The sequence below is a fragment of the Cryptotermes secundus genome, unplaced genomic scaffold (assembly GCF_002891405.2).
Source record: "Cryptotermes secundus unplaced genomic scaffold, Csec_1.0 scaffold779, whole genome shotgun sequence".
Taxonomy (NCBI): Eukaryota; Metazoa; Arthropoda; class Insecta; order Blattodea; family Kalotermitidae; genus Cryptotermes; species Cryptotermes secundus.
In genome coordinates, this window is record NW_019737096.1 from 1,423,179 (window position 1) to 1,441,477 (window position 18,299).

The following is an 18,299-nucleotide window of genomic DNA, read 5'->3' on the forward strand; positions in this document are numbered from 1 at the left end:
AATGAGATTACTAATGGAAACACAGTAATGTAACTGTTCCATCCAGCATGGAAGATATTCCACTATTATATTAGACTAGGTTCATTTTAAGTTTAGTTTATATTTTTTGGAGTGAATGCTTGTTTGATGTGCTTACAGCCTAATAATAATAAGTGCAGCTGGGCTGACAATAAACTGAGCATTCAGTGAACCATTTTAAAATTACATGAAAGTTCTCAAAATTAAGTGGTACCTGCTAGTTGCAATAAAAACATCAGTGGTTTAAACAACAACTTTATTCGATTATTTCAAATTTGTGAAACGTGCCACAGACAGTATCTTCAGAGTTTGTATGGCAACTGGACAGTCACAGTTTTTATTTGCAGGTATTCTTGCAGAGAAACTTCACCCCTGAAACCAAGGAATGCAGCCTTTAAAATTCACATTTTCTTCAACTCAGACTGAAAAATGAAATTTGTGATAGGAATTCATTAGAATGTGTGCTGTTTACATAACGTTTAAGGCAACTTACACCTATATCCTTATAACTGTCATTACATGATTTTCTTTGTAGCAGTATCTTAACTATGAATATTCACTCACATTTCTCTACCAATTCCTGACTCCTTGTAGCCTCCAAATGGAGCCTGAGGAGTTATAGTGTTGTAGCAGTTCACCCTAAAACAGTTACACAAGTTTAAATTATGCTGTGGTCAAACACTTCCATCATACCTTGTTCTCATTTACACATCAATGTTTGGAAATTTCGAATCTTATGCAGGGTTCTGCACTTCTTTTTGTAGTTATGTCATAGTCAAGTTTCCAATACATTACAAATGTATTTACAGCTGCATAAAAATATATGTTTATAAAACATCTCTCTTGGGCAAAAATATTGAAATACAAGACAGAGTTTAATGTGTTAAATTATGTGATATGAAAAGGATACAAAAGAAAACATATCATATCAGATGATCATTATTCCCATTTATTCACCTTCAGTGACTTGTCCTGAGAATTACAGAACAGGATATTATGTTTAGAAGAATTTCTTCTTTCTCCAATTACCGATAATTCGATCAAGCCCGAAGTCCCTATTTGCCTTACCAAAGAACTGAGGCAGTGTGACAGTGTTAGGAGTTGTGGGAGGAACATGGGATTCCTGTCCAAAATTTTCTGTCAGCAATGTGTCTGCTCATGCAGACAGAAATTTGAGCGACTTACCACACAGTGCCAGCCTGCACAGACTGGGCAAATACTAGGGCTGTGTTGAGGTCCTTTGTAACAATCCCAGCTGCTAGCCCATAGCTTGTCTTATTGGCCCTCTCAATGGCCTCCTCCAGGGTCTTGAACTTGAGGACACATTGCACTGGACCAAAGATCTGGAAACATAATTATTTTCCACATAATCACCACTTCTTTGTACACATTTCTCACAGCTTTCTGGGAGTTTGAAAATTCCCCTTCTGTAAAATTCCGTTCCAGCCATCCAAAGACACTGACACACTACTTTCTGAATTGCCTCCCTTGTCTCAAAACGTTGTCCACGCAGCTGATCCTTCACAAATCCGAAAAGATGGTAGTCGGAGGGTGCCAGATCACGGCTATAGGAGGGGTGTGGAAGAACTTCCCACCCCATATTTGCAATTGCTTCCAATGTGAGGCGGGACCCAACGAGCACAAACTTTCCTATAGCCCAAGCTTTCAATCATCTCCTGTACTGCACTGTGCCCTATTCCAAGTTTTCGGGCTATTGTGTCCACAGTCACACGCCTGTCATCTTGAATGATCTCATCCACTCTTTCCTTGTTGCATTCAGTTGAGTCTGTTCGAGGACGACTGCTCCGAAGCTCATCTTCGATGGTGGTGTTCCCATCTTAAAATGTTTCACCCATCTTTGAACACTGCTCGCACCCATGCACACACTTCCATAAGCACGCTGAAATCTCTGGTGAATTTCTGCAGCAGGGATTTCCTCTTTCACAAGAAATTCGATGACAGCACGCTGACAAAACAACATATAGTTGTTGGCCATTTTGTTATGAGTGATACTGGTCACGTGATGCAAGCTATTGACGTCACAGGACACTCAAGGTTAACACAACAGCTGGTTCCACCTACCACTGCACCCTCTTTCGTCTGCTGTTCCCAGGATGCATGCAAAAAGAAGTTGCTCATGACTTTCAGTATGACCTACGTATTACACAGTGACTGAGAACATCCTACCTTCTTCAGCTGAGTAAGACTAAATCAAACTCTCCACTGCCCATGGTTCTTAATCATGTAATTCACATTTTATTTAGTTTCTGCTTTATCCAACCTCTAAACTGCCCAAAAGGGTTGTTTTATATTCATTAAAGACTAGCTGAAATTTCTATTCTGAACAGTTTTCATTCACAGAACCATGGCAAATGCCTTAATATGGACTTCATTGCTATCTGTATGTGACTTAATGCCAGCAATTTCAGACTTTTACTCAAAGTAGGTTTACAGTACAGTTCTGGGACTGAGCAGTAGTGGAAGGGTGATGCTCGCTTTCTTTATCTTGCGTCTGTTCTTGGGTGTTTGCACTGTATGGAAATTGACAATATTGGTTAATCCTGCTCTTGAGTACTTGCATGGTGTGCATCGGGTCAATACTACCATTTATTTCCTCTTTCATATGGTGTAAATACTCAACAGCAGAATAAACATAAACAATGAACAACTACAAAAGTCTAAAACCAATAATTTATCTCGCTATTCCACGAAAATGCCAAAATAGTCCTCAAACAGACTATAACTGTTATCCTTTACTCTATCCCCTCTTCCTTGACACACGAGGCCAGTTTCACCTTTCATTCAATTGTAACGTCTGCAGCTGACAACCTACAAGTAAACACTAAACTAACAAGAAGTGGTGAGGTGACAGTATGTCTATGGTATATATTGGAAGTGGCAGTAAGTATTTATTTTCTGCCATGTACAAAGAAACATCAGTGCTACTCTGACACTTTCTTACATATAATATAATTAACTCACCTCTTCTTTGGCAACTGTCATGTTGTCTGTGACATTCGAAAAGACAGTTGGTTTTATGAAGTACCCAATATCACCCAAGCGTTCTCCTCCACATTCCAGTTTAGCCCCTTCTGCCTTCCCTGACTTAATGAATTTCAAAACTTTGTTGAACATTTCATCATCAATCTGAAGTATAGATCAGAACATATTATTATTAAAATTATACTGCAGTTGCACTATACAGAAAAATACAATCTTGAAAATAGTAACAGGCAAAGTGAATTACCAAAGAAAGGAATGGATCAATCATATACAAAGGAGGGATGACACTGAAATCTCTAACAAGCGTACTTCTACCACTCCAGAGTAGCGATGTCGAACACATGGTCTGCTGGCAACATAGAGCGTTATAACACACCAGAAATCATGAAAAAGAAATTAACACACCCTTAGGATATTCTGGGATATTCTTGCAGCTTCCAGAGACTTAATTTCAATCCGAAAGATGAACACATTAATTGTGTGTATTGGAGTCTCTCTCTCTCTCTCACATGATTTTACTTGTGTTCAAAGGATTATTTTAATTTTCATTTCATGCATCCTGTTGTATTACAATATACAACCTCTTTATTAACCATCACCACATAACAAATATCAAGGTCAGTGCCCAGCTATGGCTCTGCTACATGTTTCGGCTATCAATAGCCATCATCAGGCAAATACATGGTTAACATATATACACCACTGAACTGCAGTACTATTCATATATATATATATATACTACTATAAACTGGTTACAATACTATTAATCATATAAAACACATCATATATACTGTAACTTCAGTTTTATATAATCTGATTTATTGTATTTTTTACATCAAGTGTTTTATATGATTACTAGTATTGTATCCAGTTTAATAGTACTGCAGTTCAGTGGTCTATATATGTTAACCATGTATTTGCCTGATGATGGCTATTGATAGCCGAAACATGTAGCAGAGCCGTAGCGGGGCATCAACCTTGATATGTGTTGTGTTGTGACGGTTAATAAAGAGGTTGATTATTTTAATGTTTAAATTACATGAATAACTCAAACTCTGACCGCTTGGCCGTCCAGCCCATAGCCAGTTGCTATACCGACTGCACAATGATATTTTATGATCATTATCCCAAGAACGCATGTGCGAAGAAAGCATATAAATGTTACCGTAAACATACATGGACTGAAATTCTAGAAAAATGAAAGATATGAATCTGTTACTAATTTCATTTGGGGCACTATGCTACAAGCCAGAAGGTCGGGGTTCGATTCCCGATAAGGTCATTGGATTTTTCAATTGACCCAATCCTTCCATCCACACTATGGCCCTGGGGTTGACTCTTATAACAGAAATAATTACAAAGAATCTTCCTGGGGGGTAGAGGGCGGCCGGCATGTAAGGCTGACAACCTAACCACCAACTGTGAGCTGATTGCCTAGTAGAATTTGGGAGCCTCGACGTCTCACAATCCTATATGCCTCCATGGCCTGTTACAGGCATAGCGTTATCTTTTTTATCTATATAAATAAATTTTAAGTAATTTTCTCACATGCTCTAGTCCATCCACGTTTTAATATTTCATACCAGCAACTGGGCTTTACCAATCACTCCGAGAACCAGTGCTCCACCTTAATTTTCATATGTTCAGAATTGTACCTGTGGTCCTTGCTCAGTTGTCTCAGTGAAGGGGTCTCCAACCTTCCTCTTCTGAGCCCTTTCTACAGACTTCTTGACAAATTCATCATATATATCTTCATGCACAAAGGTTCTGGAGCCTGCACAACATATCTGCCCTTGATTGATGAACACAGCTTGATGTGCAAGCTCTACTGCCTGGTCAACTGCAATAGATTAATTCTGATAAAGTTAGGAAAGGACAAATACCAGGAAGAATGATGAACTGGTAATTAACTAATTATATTAAGCTTCTACACAGCTCCTTCAGGAGAAGTTAATGAATTACTAAATAGATTAGATGCAACTCAAAAGTATCTTTACATTCCAAAATCTGAGTTTATAATCTGTGGAGACATGAACTACATAGGTCGTACCGAAAGTCAAGAGCAACTTTCTTTTTTTGCATGCAACCTGGGAACAGCAGATGAAAGAGAGTATGGTGGTAGGTGGAACCAGCTATTGTGTTAACCTTGAGTGTCTTGTGACATCAATTGCTTGCATCATGTGACCAGTATCACTCATAACAAAATGGCCAACAACGATATGTTGTTTCATCAGCATGCTGTCATCGAATTTCTTGTGAAAGAGGAAATCCCTGCTGCAGAAATTCACCAGAGATTTCAGCGTGCTTATGGAAGTGTGTGCATGGGTGCGAGCAGTGTACAAAGATGGGTGAAACATTTTAAGATGGGAACACCAGCATCGAAGATGAGCCTCGGAGCGGTCGTCCTTGAACAGCCTCAACTGAACGCAACAAGGAAAGAGTGGATGAGATCATTCAAGATGACAGGCGTGTGACTGTGGACACAATAGCCCGAAAACTTGGAATAGGGCACAGTGCAGTACAGGAGATGATTGAAAGCTTGGGCTATAGGAAAGTTTGTGCTCGCTGGGTCCCGCGGTTATTGACAGAAGACCACAAAGGTCAGCGAAAAGCCATCACCTCAGAACTGCTGCAGAGATATCAACACGAAGGCGACGGTTTTTTGCTCTGTATTGTGACAGGTGGCGAAATCTGGTTTCACCATTTCGAGCCTGAAATGAAACGGCAGAGTATGGAATGGCACCATTTGCATTCTCCATCAAAAAAGAAGGCAAAGACAGTACCATCAGCTGCGAAGGTGACGAGCACAGTCTTCTGGGATGCAGAGGGGTTTATTCTGGCCGAATTCCTGGAACCTGGGCAAACCATCAATGCTACTCGTTATGTCCAGACGCTGCACAAGCTCCGTCATGCATTGCGTAATAAACGTCCGGGACAAAACATCATTATCCTGCATGACAACACTCGCCCCCCTTGCCGCTTGCCTCACATTGGAAGCAACTGCAAATATGGGGTGGGAAGTTCTTCAACGCCCCTCCTATAGCCATGATCTGGCACCCTCCGACTACCATCTTTTCAGATTTGTGAAGGATCAGGTGCGTGGACAACGTTTTGAGACAAGGGAGGCAATTCAGAAAGCATTGCGTCAGTGTCTTCGGATGGCTGGAACAGAATTTTACAGAAGTGGAATTTTCCAACTGCCAGAACGCTGTGAGAAATGTGTACAAAGAAGTGGCGATTATGTGGAAAAATAAATAAAGGTCTGTGGATTGAGGTGGTGTATTTGGTTTGTCAATAATAAAGCATGTTACTTTACAAAAAATTGTTGCTCATGGCTTTCGGTATGAACCTCGTATATAGATGAAAACAACCTGAAACAGCAAATAAACTGATTACTACAGACAAATGTACCATTTCGCGCACACTGCAAATTTTGTAACAAGAATTCAAAATTACTCGAGTACAGCCATTGATGATATTTTTATAGAAGTACAAGATTAAGCTCATCTTATATATCTCCCATAGTCAATGGAACATTAGACCATGATGCTCAGTTTCTTACAATAAATGATATCGATATGAAAGCTAATTTAATACCCTTGAAACAGAGAACCATAAAATATATATAATAACATCACTGTTCAATTTCAACTTCTACAAGAAAATTAAACGTGGGAACAATCTAAAAAATAATGATACAAACTATAAGTTTAAATTCTTTTTTATATACTTTTCTAAAGATCTTTGAAGCAAGTTTTCCAAATCAGAATAAAAGTCAAGGTAAACTAAATAGTGACAGGATTGTGCAGGGAACAAAAATATCTATCTAGATACATACATGGCAGGAGCATTAATAATCCACATGAAAGCATATTATATTAAGTATGGCAACATTCTGAACAGAGTAATATAAGAGGTTAAAAGGCAGCATTACTGTGGAATTATAACACAATGAGATAAGATAAAAACAACATGGAATATACTAAAACACAAGATAGGAAAATTATAACCCACTGAAAGAATCCACCTCATCTTAGAAACTGTGAAAAAGTAAAGGATCCAGAAACAATTACAAATGCTTTCAATACGTTTTTTCTGAAAATTTCTTAAAATCTAAACTTTCATCAAGAAGTGAGAGATGAGGCTATCTCATTACTAACAGATGCATTTCCTAGAAAATTCCATGGCATTAAGACCATTCCAACTGTGGTAATTGAGATACATTCCCTCAATGCAAAAGACAAATCAGATTATGATGGAACAAGAAATAAAATTTTAAAAGTTTGTGCATCTCTGATTAGTCACCCATTATCTCATATTTGACATCACTTACTATTCAAAGGGCGTTTCCCTGACTATCTTAAGATTTCAGTATTATGAGCATCATACAAAAGAAAAAAAAAATAGACAAAACTAGTATGTCAAACTATAAGCCAATTGCACTAATAACTATGTTTTCTACAGTACTTGAGAAAGTTATGCACAATAGATTAAGCCATTATTTGCAGATTAATAATATAGTAGTGCCAGCAGTGTTTGACTTCAGGAAAGGAATACCCAGTGAAAACGCAGCCTTTAACATAATAAACAGTGTATTAAAATATATTAATAAAAATGTATGATGGTGCAATATTCTGCGATCTAGCAAAAACTACTGACTGTGTAAGTCATTAAATTTTGCTAATTAAGTTATATATTCTTTGTATTCAAGGAAAAACAGCAAGGTGATTCAGATCCTGCCTCACTGATATAAAACAAAACAAAACATCAAAATAAAATCAACTAATGCAATCCAAATTAATGCAAACTCAAGCTGGGGAACAATAAAGCACAGAGTTCCACAGAGGTCAATTTTAGGGCCTTTGCTTTTCCTAATTTATATAAATTACCTCCCTCCTACATTAAACACCTCATCAATACTCACAATATTTGCTGATGACATTAGCGTCATAAAACTGAGATGATTTCTGCACTCTATCAAACAAAGTTCTCTCTCAAATGAACAAATGGTTAACTGTAAACAAGCTGTCCCTGAATCTAGACAAAGCAAATGTAATAAAATGTATAACAAAAAAAAACTGAACATAATATCAATTAAACATTGGATATACTCAAACATATAGAATAGGCAGTGAACACAAAATTCCTTGGCTTACAAGGTGATAATCATTCAAACTGGAAAAAACATATTGATCAGTTGGTTCCAAAGCTAAGTGGAGCATGTTATGCAGTTATACCTATGTTGCATATCAGCAACACTGTTACTCTCAGGTCAATTTACTTTGGTTACTTTCACTTTATAATGAAGTGTGGAATAATTTTCTAGGGTAATTCAACTGACAGAAAGAAGGTATTTACATCACTCACTCACTCACTCACTCACTCACAGAGCTGAGCCCTTCCTGAGAAGCCACCAACTGTACAGCTACTCTAGAACTTCTCAGCACTTTATGGAACCCAAAGGTCCATCACTGTGTTCACAAGAGCCCCCCACTGGTCCCTATCCTGAGCCAGATCAATCCAGTCCACACCATCCCATCCTATCTCTCTAAGATCAATTTTAAATTTCATATACTTCAGGAATTTATCCAACACATATTCTATTTCTGCATAGAACCTGTCCCTTACATCATCAATTTTATCTTCTGTTGAGGCACGAACATTCAGAACGATGATATCACACCAACAACCTCTTAGTATTATGTATGAATACCTATCACTAACGAACTCTACCCTCTTAACTGCTGATATGATTCTCCTGTGTATGAAGAAACCTGTACCTAATTCATGATTTTCATTCCCCTTTCCATAGAAAAATGTACATTCGCCTCCTGGTTCGGTGCCACCTCCGTACCATTTGACCTCCTGTACTCCCACTAGATCTAACATATATTTTGAGATTTCTTCTGCAGAAAGTATTTACATTGCAAAAGAAAACTGTCAGACACATGATGGGTGTAAAATTCTGTATTTCTTATAGAGATCTTAACTCTTCCATGTGAGTACATACTTTCATTAGTAAACTTTGTTACAAATAACAAAGAACATTTTCAGACCAAAGGAGATGTACACAGCGTTAACACGACACAAGCACTATGTCCATAAACCAACTGCTAACTCTCATGTTTGCAGAAGAGCACATATTATGCTAGGATCTGCTGTCTGACCACAAAAGTCTCATGACTGAAAAAGCAGTAAAACGATACTTAAACACACATTATACTCTGTTGATGAATACTTATTGTNACCTATGTTACATACCAGTAACAATGACAGACAATGAATCGAGCACTTGACGATCAATGCAGACCATGGCACCTCCAATGCCCATTGGTTCACTCGCCATTAGTGACAGTATATAAATATGCGGGTCTCTGACACCCTAGTTGTCAATCGCAGTCTAGGAACCATCTGCTGCTATGCAACAGCTCAGTAATCAGGTTTCTGTGGGAACGGATTGGTACAAATATTCACAGAGCTGTAGAAGCTGCTGATTCCTATCTGGTCAGCTCCTAAGTTACATAGTGTGGACAACCAGAGGCCAAATGGATACAATGAGATGACAGTACAGAAGCTGAGGATCTTCCATTGTCTGAAGCCCTACTAAGCAAAGACTAACAAAAGGCACAACAGACTGGAAAATTGGGAGTGTGTTTTAGTTGTTGTAAGAAGCTTGTCTACATATTAATTCTAGTAACAATAAATATCTGTTATAGAAGATTACTATTAGAAGATTATAGAAGATTACTACTTTCACTCTCTAAAGAAGTATGGAATAAATTTCTGGGGTAATCCATCTGACAAAGAAAAGGTATTTACATAACAAAAGAAGACTGTTAGAACCAGGGTGGGTGCCAAATCCCATAATTCTGGTAGAGGTCTATTTAAGAGATTTGAGATTCTACCTCTTACATATGAATGACATTTTCATTAATGAACATCAATACAAATAACAAAGAACATGCTTTGACTAATTCATCTGTGCACAGTGTTAACACAAGAAACAAGCATCGTCTTCATAGGACAATTGCTAAGGTTTTCAGAAAAGGCCATACTATTCTGGCATAAAATTTTCCAATGATTCACGATCTAGTCTCAAAAGTCTTATGAATTAAAAGGTACAATTTAAAGTAGCCTTAAAATGCTACTTACCTGCACATTCATTCTGATCTGATGATGAACTCCTACTGTCTAAAAATGACTCATCCTTTTAAAGGTCTGTGTAAAGAGCATATGTTGACAATACTGACATACATGCATGGCTGCATTTTTAATACCCATGTAACCCATGTGTATACTTCAGTTCTCATTCAGTTGTACTGTACATATGTGTTTTTATGATTTTATGACATATTTCACATCCTACATTAATTTTTTACTAAGTTTGTATCCCTGGAACATAATGTAATGTATATATGTATATTACAAACATACTTGAAACTGTCAGAAATAAGTTTTAAGATTTTATTGTAGTGAAAGAGTTGTACTGAAATACAAACCATCGGCATCTTTAAATATGATCAGAGGGCTCTTCCCTCCCAGTTCCAGTGACACTTTCTTCAAATTTGACTTGGCTGCATCTGCCATGATGATGCGCCCCACCTGAAGACACACAAGTCATGTAGACAAATTCCGCTGTGTTGAAAAATTTAATTTTGACACGGCTGTAGATTATCAATGGAATGAGTAGTATAAACTCAATATAACCACAAACACAATCAACTTTAAATAGCTCAGTCTAAAGTGAGGGAAACATCCACAAAAAATATAAAATTATATCTTGTACAAAATACACCCGATCCCTATATATGGGAAACTGTAGATAGCCTCATCTTGCTTCATATTTTTGTTCAGTCTTTTTTATATCAATTATATCTCAATATCTATTCTATGTACCTCAGATGAAAAAATAAGAACGTGAAAGCAAATACATATAAAATTCTACAAAACTATAATCTCTGTGAGTTTAAGCAGTTGTGAATTATGGCAACATCATGANTAATGTAAGAATAGAAATAGAACGAGAATTTTAAAGTAAGCATTCTGCATGAAGAATCCATTTATCTTTTCTGTTCACATAGAATCATTCTTTTAAAAACGAAAAACTAAAACTGTCTAGTATACAAACATGGAATGAAATTCTCATTTACTTTTTTGGTGGTACATAAAAAGATGCATGGTGTACACACAGTGTAATGTTCTTTTAATCTGGAATATAATGTAAGTACCAGAGTGTCCAAAATTGTGAGGGGGGGGAACACCACCACACCACCACCAAAAAAGTCCCTTCTGATTCCATTTTATTCGAGTTTTACTGTACAAAAAACATAACTAAGAGAGTCCTCTAAGGATCATGTTAGATAGACTATAAATATTACAACTGGAACAAATTACCTATCCATGGCTATGATGATACTGACAATGATTTGGAGGACAATGGATTTCACACAGAGTAAAATCTTAAAGAGAAGGTACGTAAAACTGTTATGATGGGCTACAAACAATACTAGACATCGCATCTAGAGTATTACATAGAGCTACTGTATTTCCATAACCAGTAACATTTATAGAGTTCTAAACCCAACATATGAACTGTAATGTTTATGTTGGATTGGCACTGTATAAATGCTGAGATCTGCATATATCCAGTAAGGCACAATTTTGACAGCCAGTATTTGTCTTGTTTGTCTGCGACAAGGGCAAACAACTCCAGTTATAATGGCATCAATCTTCCATGATTCTACACCTGCAGAACAGTGAATGTATCCATTTTTTATGTGCAAGCATCCAGATGCAGATTCCACTTCCCACTGTGGGATTGTCGATGTTCTAAAAGAAAACCATGTAAATCTGTAACAATTGTATATATTAAATTGTATAATCTGAATGTACAGAACAGCTGTGAAGCTATGTGGAATGTCAAAAGTTGGCTGGCCCTGAAAAGGGTAGTTTGTTCCACCATGAGTGCGCTGGTAGAATTTGCTCCTTTGTAGCAGACCAAGTCTTTACGGTTGTTCAGCTGGTTTGTCTGGCCGGTAATGTGGTGCTGTGTGCGCCTGAAGGAACAGCTGTCTACGGCGCGTTTGCTGGAGAGTTACGGCAACTATGTTAGCTGCCTAGTCGCAGAGCGAGGTTGCTGGAGAGTTGCGGCAGCTATGTAAGCTGTCTGGTAGCAAAGCGCGGTTGCTTGAGAGTTGCAGCAGTGAACAGCTGATGACTCTGATGACTGATCGCTCTGAACTGAAAGTGATCACTGATGATTGCAAAAGTCAAAGTCAAAGTCATGTTACAACTGACGGTCAGTCAGTCAGTCTGTCTGTCTTGGTGTCGAGCCCCAGCTGGGGCTCATGACCAGATGTTTTGTTCGTTATGAAAGTTGCTGTCTGTCCATTTGGTGCGCCCTCTCTGACGAGAGGTGATGATTGCGAGCTTTGGGCTTCGCTTTTATACCATGCTTGCTGAGCAGAGCTTAAACTTGCAGTTGCGATTGTGAGCACTAATTGGCTAGCGCATGTGATGATCTACAGGTGAGCCGGACATCGATGCTGTATAAATACGAGTGGTGGCAGCATCGTGCGGCAATGTGATATTGACTAGGAGTGAGTGCTGTCTGTTAGACCGGCGAAACCGCATATTAGTATGCAGTATGTTTCCACAAGACAATTGTGGAAAAATGTGAGAATGATTACTGGCTGAAGCTTGGTACACCCCAGCAGTATTCATCACAGAAGCTGCATTTTACGAAGGATATTGTACCTCTGTGGATCCAGTGAAAGCCACTTTAGTGACATCTGGGTGTGCTGTGATGGCTGCACCTGCTGTTGGCCCGTAGCCTGGGATCACATTAACTACACCTTCAGGGACACCAGCCTGAAGATAAGGAAAATAATGTATACATGTACAGAGAGTTACAAGATAAAACTGTACATAATATAAAAGGGGCTTAAAAATTAGCACCTGTGTTTCACTTCATTACCACAATATATGCAGAATGTTGTAACCGAACACAATTTCTGCTACTATCATTACTAAAATTAACAAGGTGTCTGTTCAGACAGTAAGAACTGGCACCCAAGCTACGGACTATACTAAATTACACTGGTGCATCATCGACTTGAATTTCTATAGTATGATACAGTTATGAATTATGAACATAAACAATCAATGCTTAAGTCCATTACAGTTAGTAGAGAAAAAATATTTAAGGGGGAATAAAAAAGACCTATTATTAGCAAACAAATTATAGAAGTCCATACGATGTCAGAAAATTAATAGAAATAAAACAAAATTCAGAGGATAGCAGGTTGGGGTTTATGTATAGGACAGAAAATAAAGCTACAAGGAAGTATGATAGACAAGATAACAAGGTAGAAGATCTACATGGAAGCCTAGTCAAAACCTTGAAACAGGGCATTCAGAACACTAACAGGAAAAGAGATTTCTTGTTCTTCTCCCTCCATCTTACACATGCACAAACACATGAGCACACAAAATTGCTGGCATATGTGCATGCTTCCAGTACTGTTTGGTGCAAAAACATTGTGGCAGATGGGAAGATAATATTAATTTCTTTTTACTCATAAAAGGAAGAGGATATGAAGATGAATAAACTGAGTCAGACAGGCATTAGTCATGATTGCGATGTAAGTTTTTGGTTTTATAACAGGGCAATACACAACTGTGACATATTTCAGGACTATATATTGCAATATTACTGTGAGAGTTGTTATAGGCTTATGTAAGGTAGAACTTAAGTAAATAAACAAATAAATGATACAACAAGATATTCCTTGAAGAGTTCTACTTTCTGGGATATAACACTCTGTACTTCACTGAATCTCAACTAATTTTTTAGAGGAATACATCCTCTCCACCTTCAGGGTTGAAGAGCAGGCCAAACAACAAACCATCACGAAACAGGCAGCATGCACCCAGAAGACAAAACTCTTCATATCCACCACTGTGACAACCTCAGTTCCTACAGGGTATTTCTTGATCAGCTGAATAAGTATCAACGGCTTAGTAAGGACCCTGTACCAAGGGTGAAATATGTTGTTCATTGTCATGTGACATTATTCATTCCAAAGAGTTTATTGTATATCACATCTGTACCTCTTTGACAAGGGCAGCAATGTAAAGGGCAGTAAGGGGTGTCTGTTCTGCAGGCTTCAGAACAACAGTGCACCCAGTTGCAAGTGCAGGGGCCAGCTTCCAGATTGCCAGCGCTGCTGGGAAGTTCCATGGGATGATCTGTCCAACAATGCCCACTGGTTCCAAACGAGTGAACGAGAAAACTGTGCCATCTACATGAAACAGTGACAAATTTCTCTTCAGGCCACAAAAGCGCAGGGTACATATATGTAGGAAATGAACAGGGGTAACATTACACACAATGAAGTGCAGAAAACAAATGAGATCACTGTGTGATATAAGTTGACCTATATTTAACATACTGCCTTCCAACATAATTTTCAAACACATGCAAGGACATGGAAACAGCGGATAAAGGACTTTTACCACTCTTTATATACTGATATTAACTGCATACACAAGTTAGCTATCCCACAGAGCAGAGTCTTTGTTCAGAAGTGAATGGTTGATCAGACAATCAAGATTTTCCGCAACATTAAAATTACCTGAATTTTCATTATCATGTTCACTAGGGTCTGCTAGCAACCCCTGTCTGGACCAAACAAATCTAGTCCACACCCTTACATCCCGCATCTTTAAACTTCATTTTAATACTGTTCTCTCATTTATGGTTGTATTTCCAAAGTGGCATCTTTCTTTTGGTTTTCTGACCTAAACTTCATATGCATTTCTCATCTCTCCAATGTTTGCTGTATGTTATGCCCAACTCATCCCCTTGATTTAACCATTCTAACAATTTTTGGCAATTGTGGAACTTCTCATTACCTAATTTCCTCCAGTCTCCTCTTCCTTCCTCCCTCCCTCCCTCCCTCCCTCCCTCTCCTTAGTACCCTGTTCTATAACACTCTCAAACTATGCAAGTTTCTTATTGTAAAAGACTAAGTTCCATATACATACAAAACAACAGTTAAAATTACATTGTTCATATTTTAATCTTTCTGTTTTTAGACAGCAAATGGGAAGACAAAAGGATTCAGAACTAAATATAAGAAAGTAAATCTTTTCTGACGGCCTTCCTCCTGCAGTCCCATAGTCACATCTGTCGAGAGAGAGAAATGTCAACATAAAATATATAACTTCAATAAGATTTTGTGCGATTTAGTGACATATGCCCCATTTGGAAAAAAAGTCTGTGAAGATGAAAAAGTTACAAACTTTATCAGCGTAGACTTATATACTACCAAACTGGAGCCATGCAACTGCAGCCAAAGAACAAATATTTAAGACTCAAATTAATTAATTAATTAATTAATTTATTTATTTTATTTTATTTGGCATTCATAATTGCTTCATCAATCACATCATTAAATATATCATTCTTGAAATCCTTTTACCTAAATGCCTAAAGGGCATATATATATGGGATGAATACAAGCTATGAAGCTAAGACACCAGTCTCACAACTTACAATCATACTCAAACCTGATTTCAGAACAGCTACTGATCCAACTACTCACCTGCTGGAATAGTCTGGCCATGTATCTTGTCACACCAGCCAGCATAGTAGCGCAATGTGTTTGCACAGATCAATATGTCAATATTTGCTGCTGTGAGAGGTTTGCCATTGTCCAGAGTCTCCAGTGTTGCCAACGTTTTAGCATCACGTTCCAGTAAATCTGCCAACTAACAACAATTCATTTATCATAACACTTTACTTACTTACTTAATTACTTACTCATGGAGCTGAGCCCTTCTGGAGGAGCCGCTAATTCTGCAGCTACTCAAGAATTTCCCAGAATTTTATGGAACCCAAAGGTTCATCACCGTGTTCACAAGAGCCCTCCACTGGTCCATATCCTGAGCCAGATCTATCCAATCCATACCATACCATCCTCTCTCTCTAAGATCCATTCTAATATTGTCCACCCACCTATGCCTTGGTCTTCCCTGTGGTCTCTTTCCTTCTGGCTTTCCCACCAATGTTCTATACGCATTCCTCGTCTCCCCCATTCGTGCTACATGACCTGCCCACCTCATCCTCCTTGACTTGATCATTCTAATTATACTTTGAGAAGAGTACAAGTTATGAAGCTCTTCATTATGCAGTTTTCTCCAACCTCCTGTCACTTCATCTCTCTTCGGTCCAAATATTCTCCTCAACACCCTGTTCTCAAACACCCTCAGTCTATGTTCCTCCCTTAATATCAGAGACATAGTTTCACACCCANTTTTTTCAAAACATCTGTTTCCTATCTTTATGTTATGATTTTGCCCTGCATTTTGGTGACGAGACAGTAACATATACTTAGTTTTCTCTGTGTTTACTTCTAGACCAACCTCTTTACTTGCGTCAATTAAAGTTTGTGTGNNNTTCTTTATGGTATCTACATTATCACCCAGTAGATTCACATCATCGGCATAGACCAACAGCTGATGTGTCCCATTTAGTTTCAGTCCCACCTGGTTTCCCTGGACCTTCCTAATTGCATATTCTAAGGCAAAGGTGAAAAGGAGTGGCGATAAAGCATCTCCTTGTTTTAGACCATTCTGGATAGGAAGTTTATCAGACAAGTGTTTACCTGCACGGACTTTACTATAAGTTCTGTTTAAACACATTTTAATCAACCTAACTAATTTCATGGGTATCCCAAACTCTATTAGAATATTGTACAATACTTCCCTCCTAACTGAATCGTAGGCTTTCTTGAAGTCTATGAATAGCTGATGTACTGTCTCATCATACTCCCATTTTTTCTCCAATATCTGATGAATGCAAAAGATCTGCTCTGTAGTTGATCTGTTACGTCGAATCCCGCACTGATGATCCCCAATAATTTCGTCTATATATGGACTTAACTTTGAAAGAAGAATATTTGACAAAATTTTATATGAAGTTGATAGCAGTGATATCCCTCAATAATTACTAGTCAGTTTTATCACCCTTCTTGTGAACTGGTACAATAATAGACTCCTTCCACTGATCAGGCAATTTTTCCTTATACGAAATGAAGTAATTAGATTGTGGGTCTTAAAACGTAATATTTCGCCTCCTGCTTGAATAAGTTCTGCCAGAATTTGATCACTACCTGGCGATTTATACTGTTTCAATTTTGCAATAGCACTTTCAACCTCAAAAGGGCTAGGATCAGGTATTAACGGCTCAGCTGTATCGATTTCTGTCTGCCTAACATCACTGACCCTATGTCCATTCAATAACTGAGAGAAGTAGTTCCTCCACCTATTTAAAATGTTTTGGAAATCAGCAAGCAGATCACCATTCTCATCCTTCACTAAGTTACTGCTAGGTTGGTAACCCCTCTTAAAGTCATTTATTCCTCTATACAGGTCTCTAATATTCTTGTTCTTACTGTTCATTGCAAGCTCGTCAATTTTGTCTTCAGATATTCCCTCTTTTTGTTCCTGAAATGCCTGCTGGTTTCACGTCTTATATTGTTTAGAATATCCCCATTTAACTCGCTTGGATCCTGTAACCACTGCAATTTGGCCTGCTTTCTTTGATCTAATAATTTTGAGCATCCTTCATCGAACCGTTGCTAATGCTTCTTCAGTTCATAATAACCTAGACTCTCTTTGACAGACATTTTTATATTCTCTCCAATATTTTCCCGAGTTTTATTAACATCCACCTCAGTGGCCAAGTTTTCCAAAGCCGTGAATCTATTTGAGATTTCAACACGATACTGCTCTTTACCCTCTACCGCATTTAATTTCTTGAGATTGAACCTCTCCATATGAACTCTGTGTTTTCTTTGTTTGCTCACTGCCAGTCTTTCCCTAACCTTTGCCACCACCAGGTAGTGGTCAGTATCACAATCTGCTGCCCTGAATGATCGGACATCATGTATACTTGAGTGCCGTCTCCTATCTATCAAAATATGGTCTATTTCAACGGTATCCAAACTACGGCCCGCGGGCCACAACCGGCCCGCGAAAGAATTGTGCAGAAATGCGCCAATTGAACTAATTTTCCAAAGAGTACTTACTGGTAAAGAAAATACTTGTTCATAGATTTCAAATTCATTAATTATTAATATTTATTATTATTATTATTGGAGGGGGTGGGTTTCCCCATGCACCGCGACCAGTTTTATCTATTGTGCGTCCCCCTATGATCTTCTACCAGCCTCTATACCCTACCGGTATTGGTGCTTACCATCAGTTCCTAC

The 18,299-nt window shown here is 38.1% G+C and overlaps 1 protein-coding gene across 2 annotated transcripts in view; it reads right to left on the minus strand.

Annotated features, from left to right (window-relative positions):
• Positions 1-257: 257 nt before the first annotated feature.
• Positions 258-18,299, minus strand: part of LOC111870183 (aldehyde dehydrogenase, mitochondrial) — a 37,558-nt gene continuing 19,516 nt past the window's right edge. For both annotated transcript variants that reach the window (XM_023862259.2, XM_023862260.2), the window contains exons 4-12: positions 15,630-15,795; positions 14,134-14,324; positions 12,778-12,891; positions 10,521-10,623; positions 4,677-4,861; positions 3,001-3,165; positions 1,204-1,361; positions 583-657; positions 258-390 (exon numbers count right to left, since the gene is read on the minus strand). In XM_023862259.2, coding sequence (XP_023718027.1) covers positions 321-390; positions 583-657; positions 1,204-1,361; positions 3,001-3,165; positions 4,677-4,861; positions 10,521-10,623; positions 12,778-12,891; positions 14,134-14,324; positions 15,630-15,795 — 1,227 coding nt within the window. In that variant the 3' untranslated portion in view covers positions 258-320. The remainder of the gene's footprint in view (positions 391-582; positions 658-1,203; positions 1,362-3,000; positions 3,166-4,676; positions 4,862-10,520; positions 10,624-12,777; positions 12,892-14,133; positions 14,325-15,629; positions 15,796-18,299) is intronic.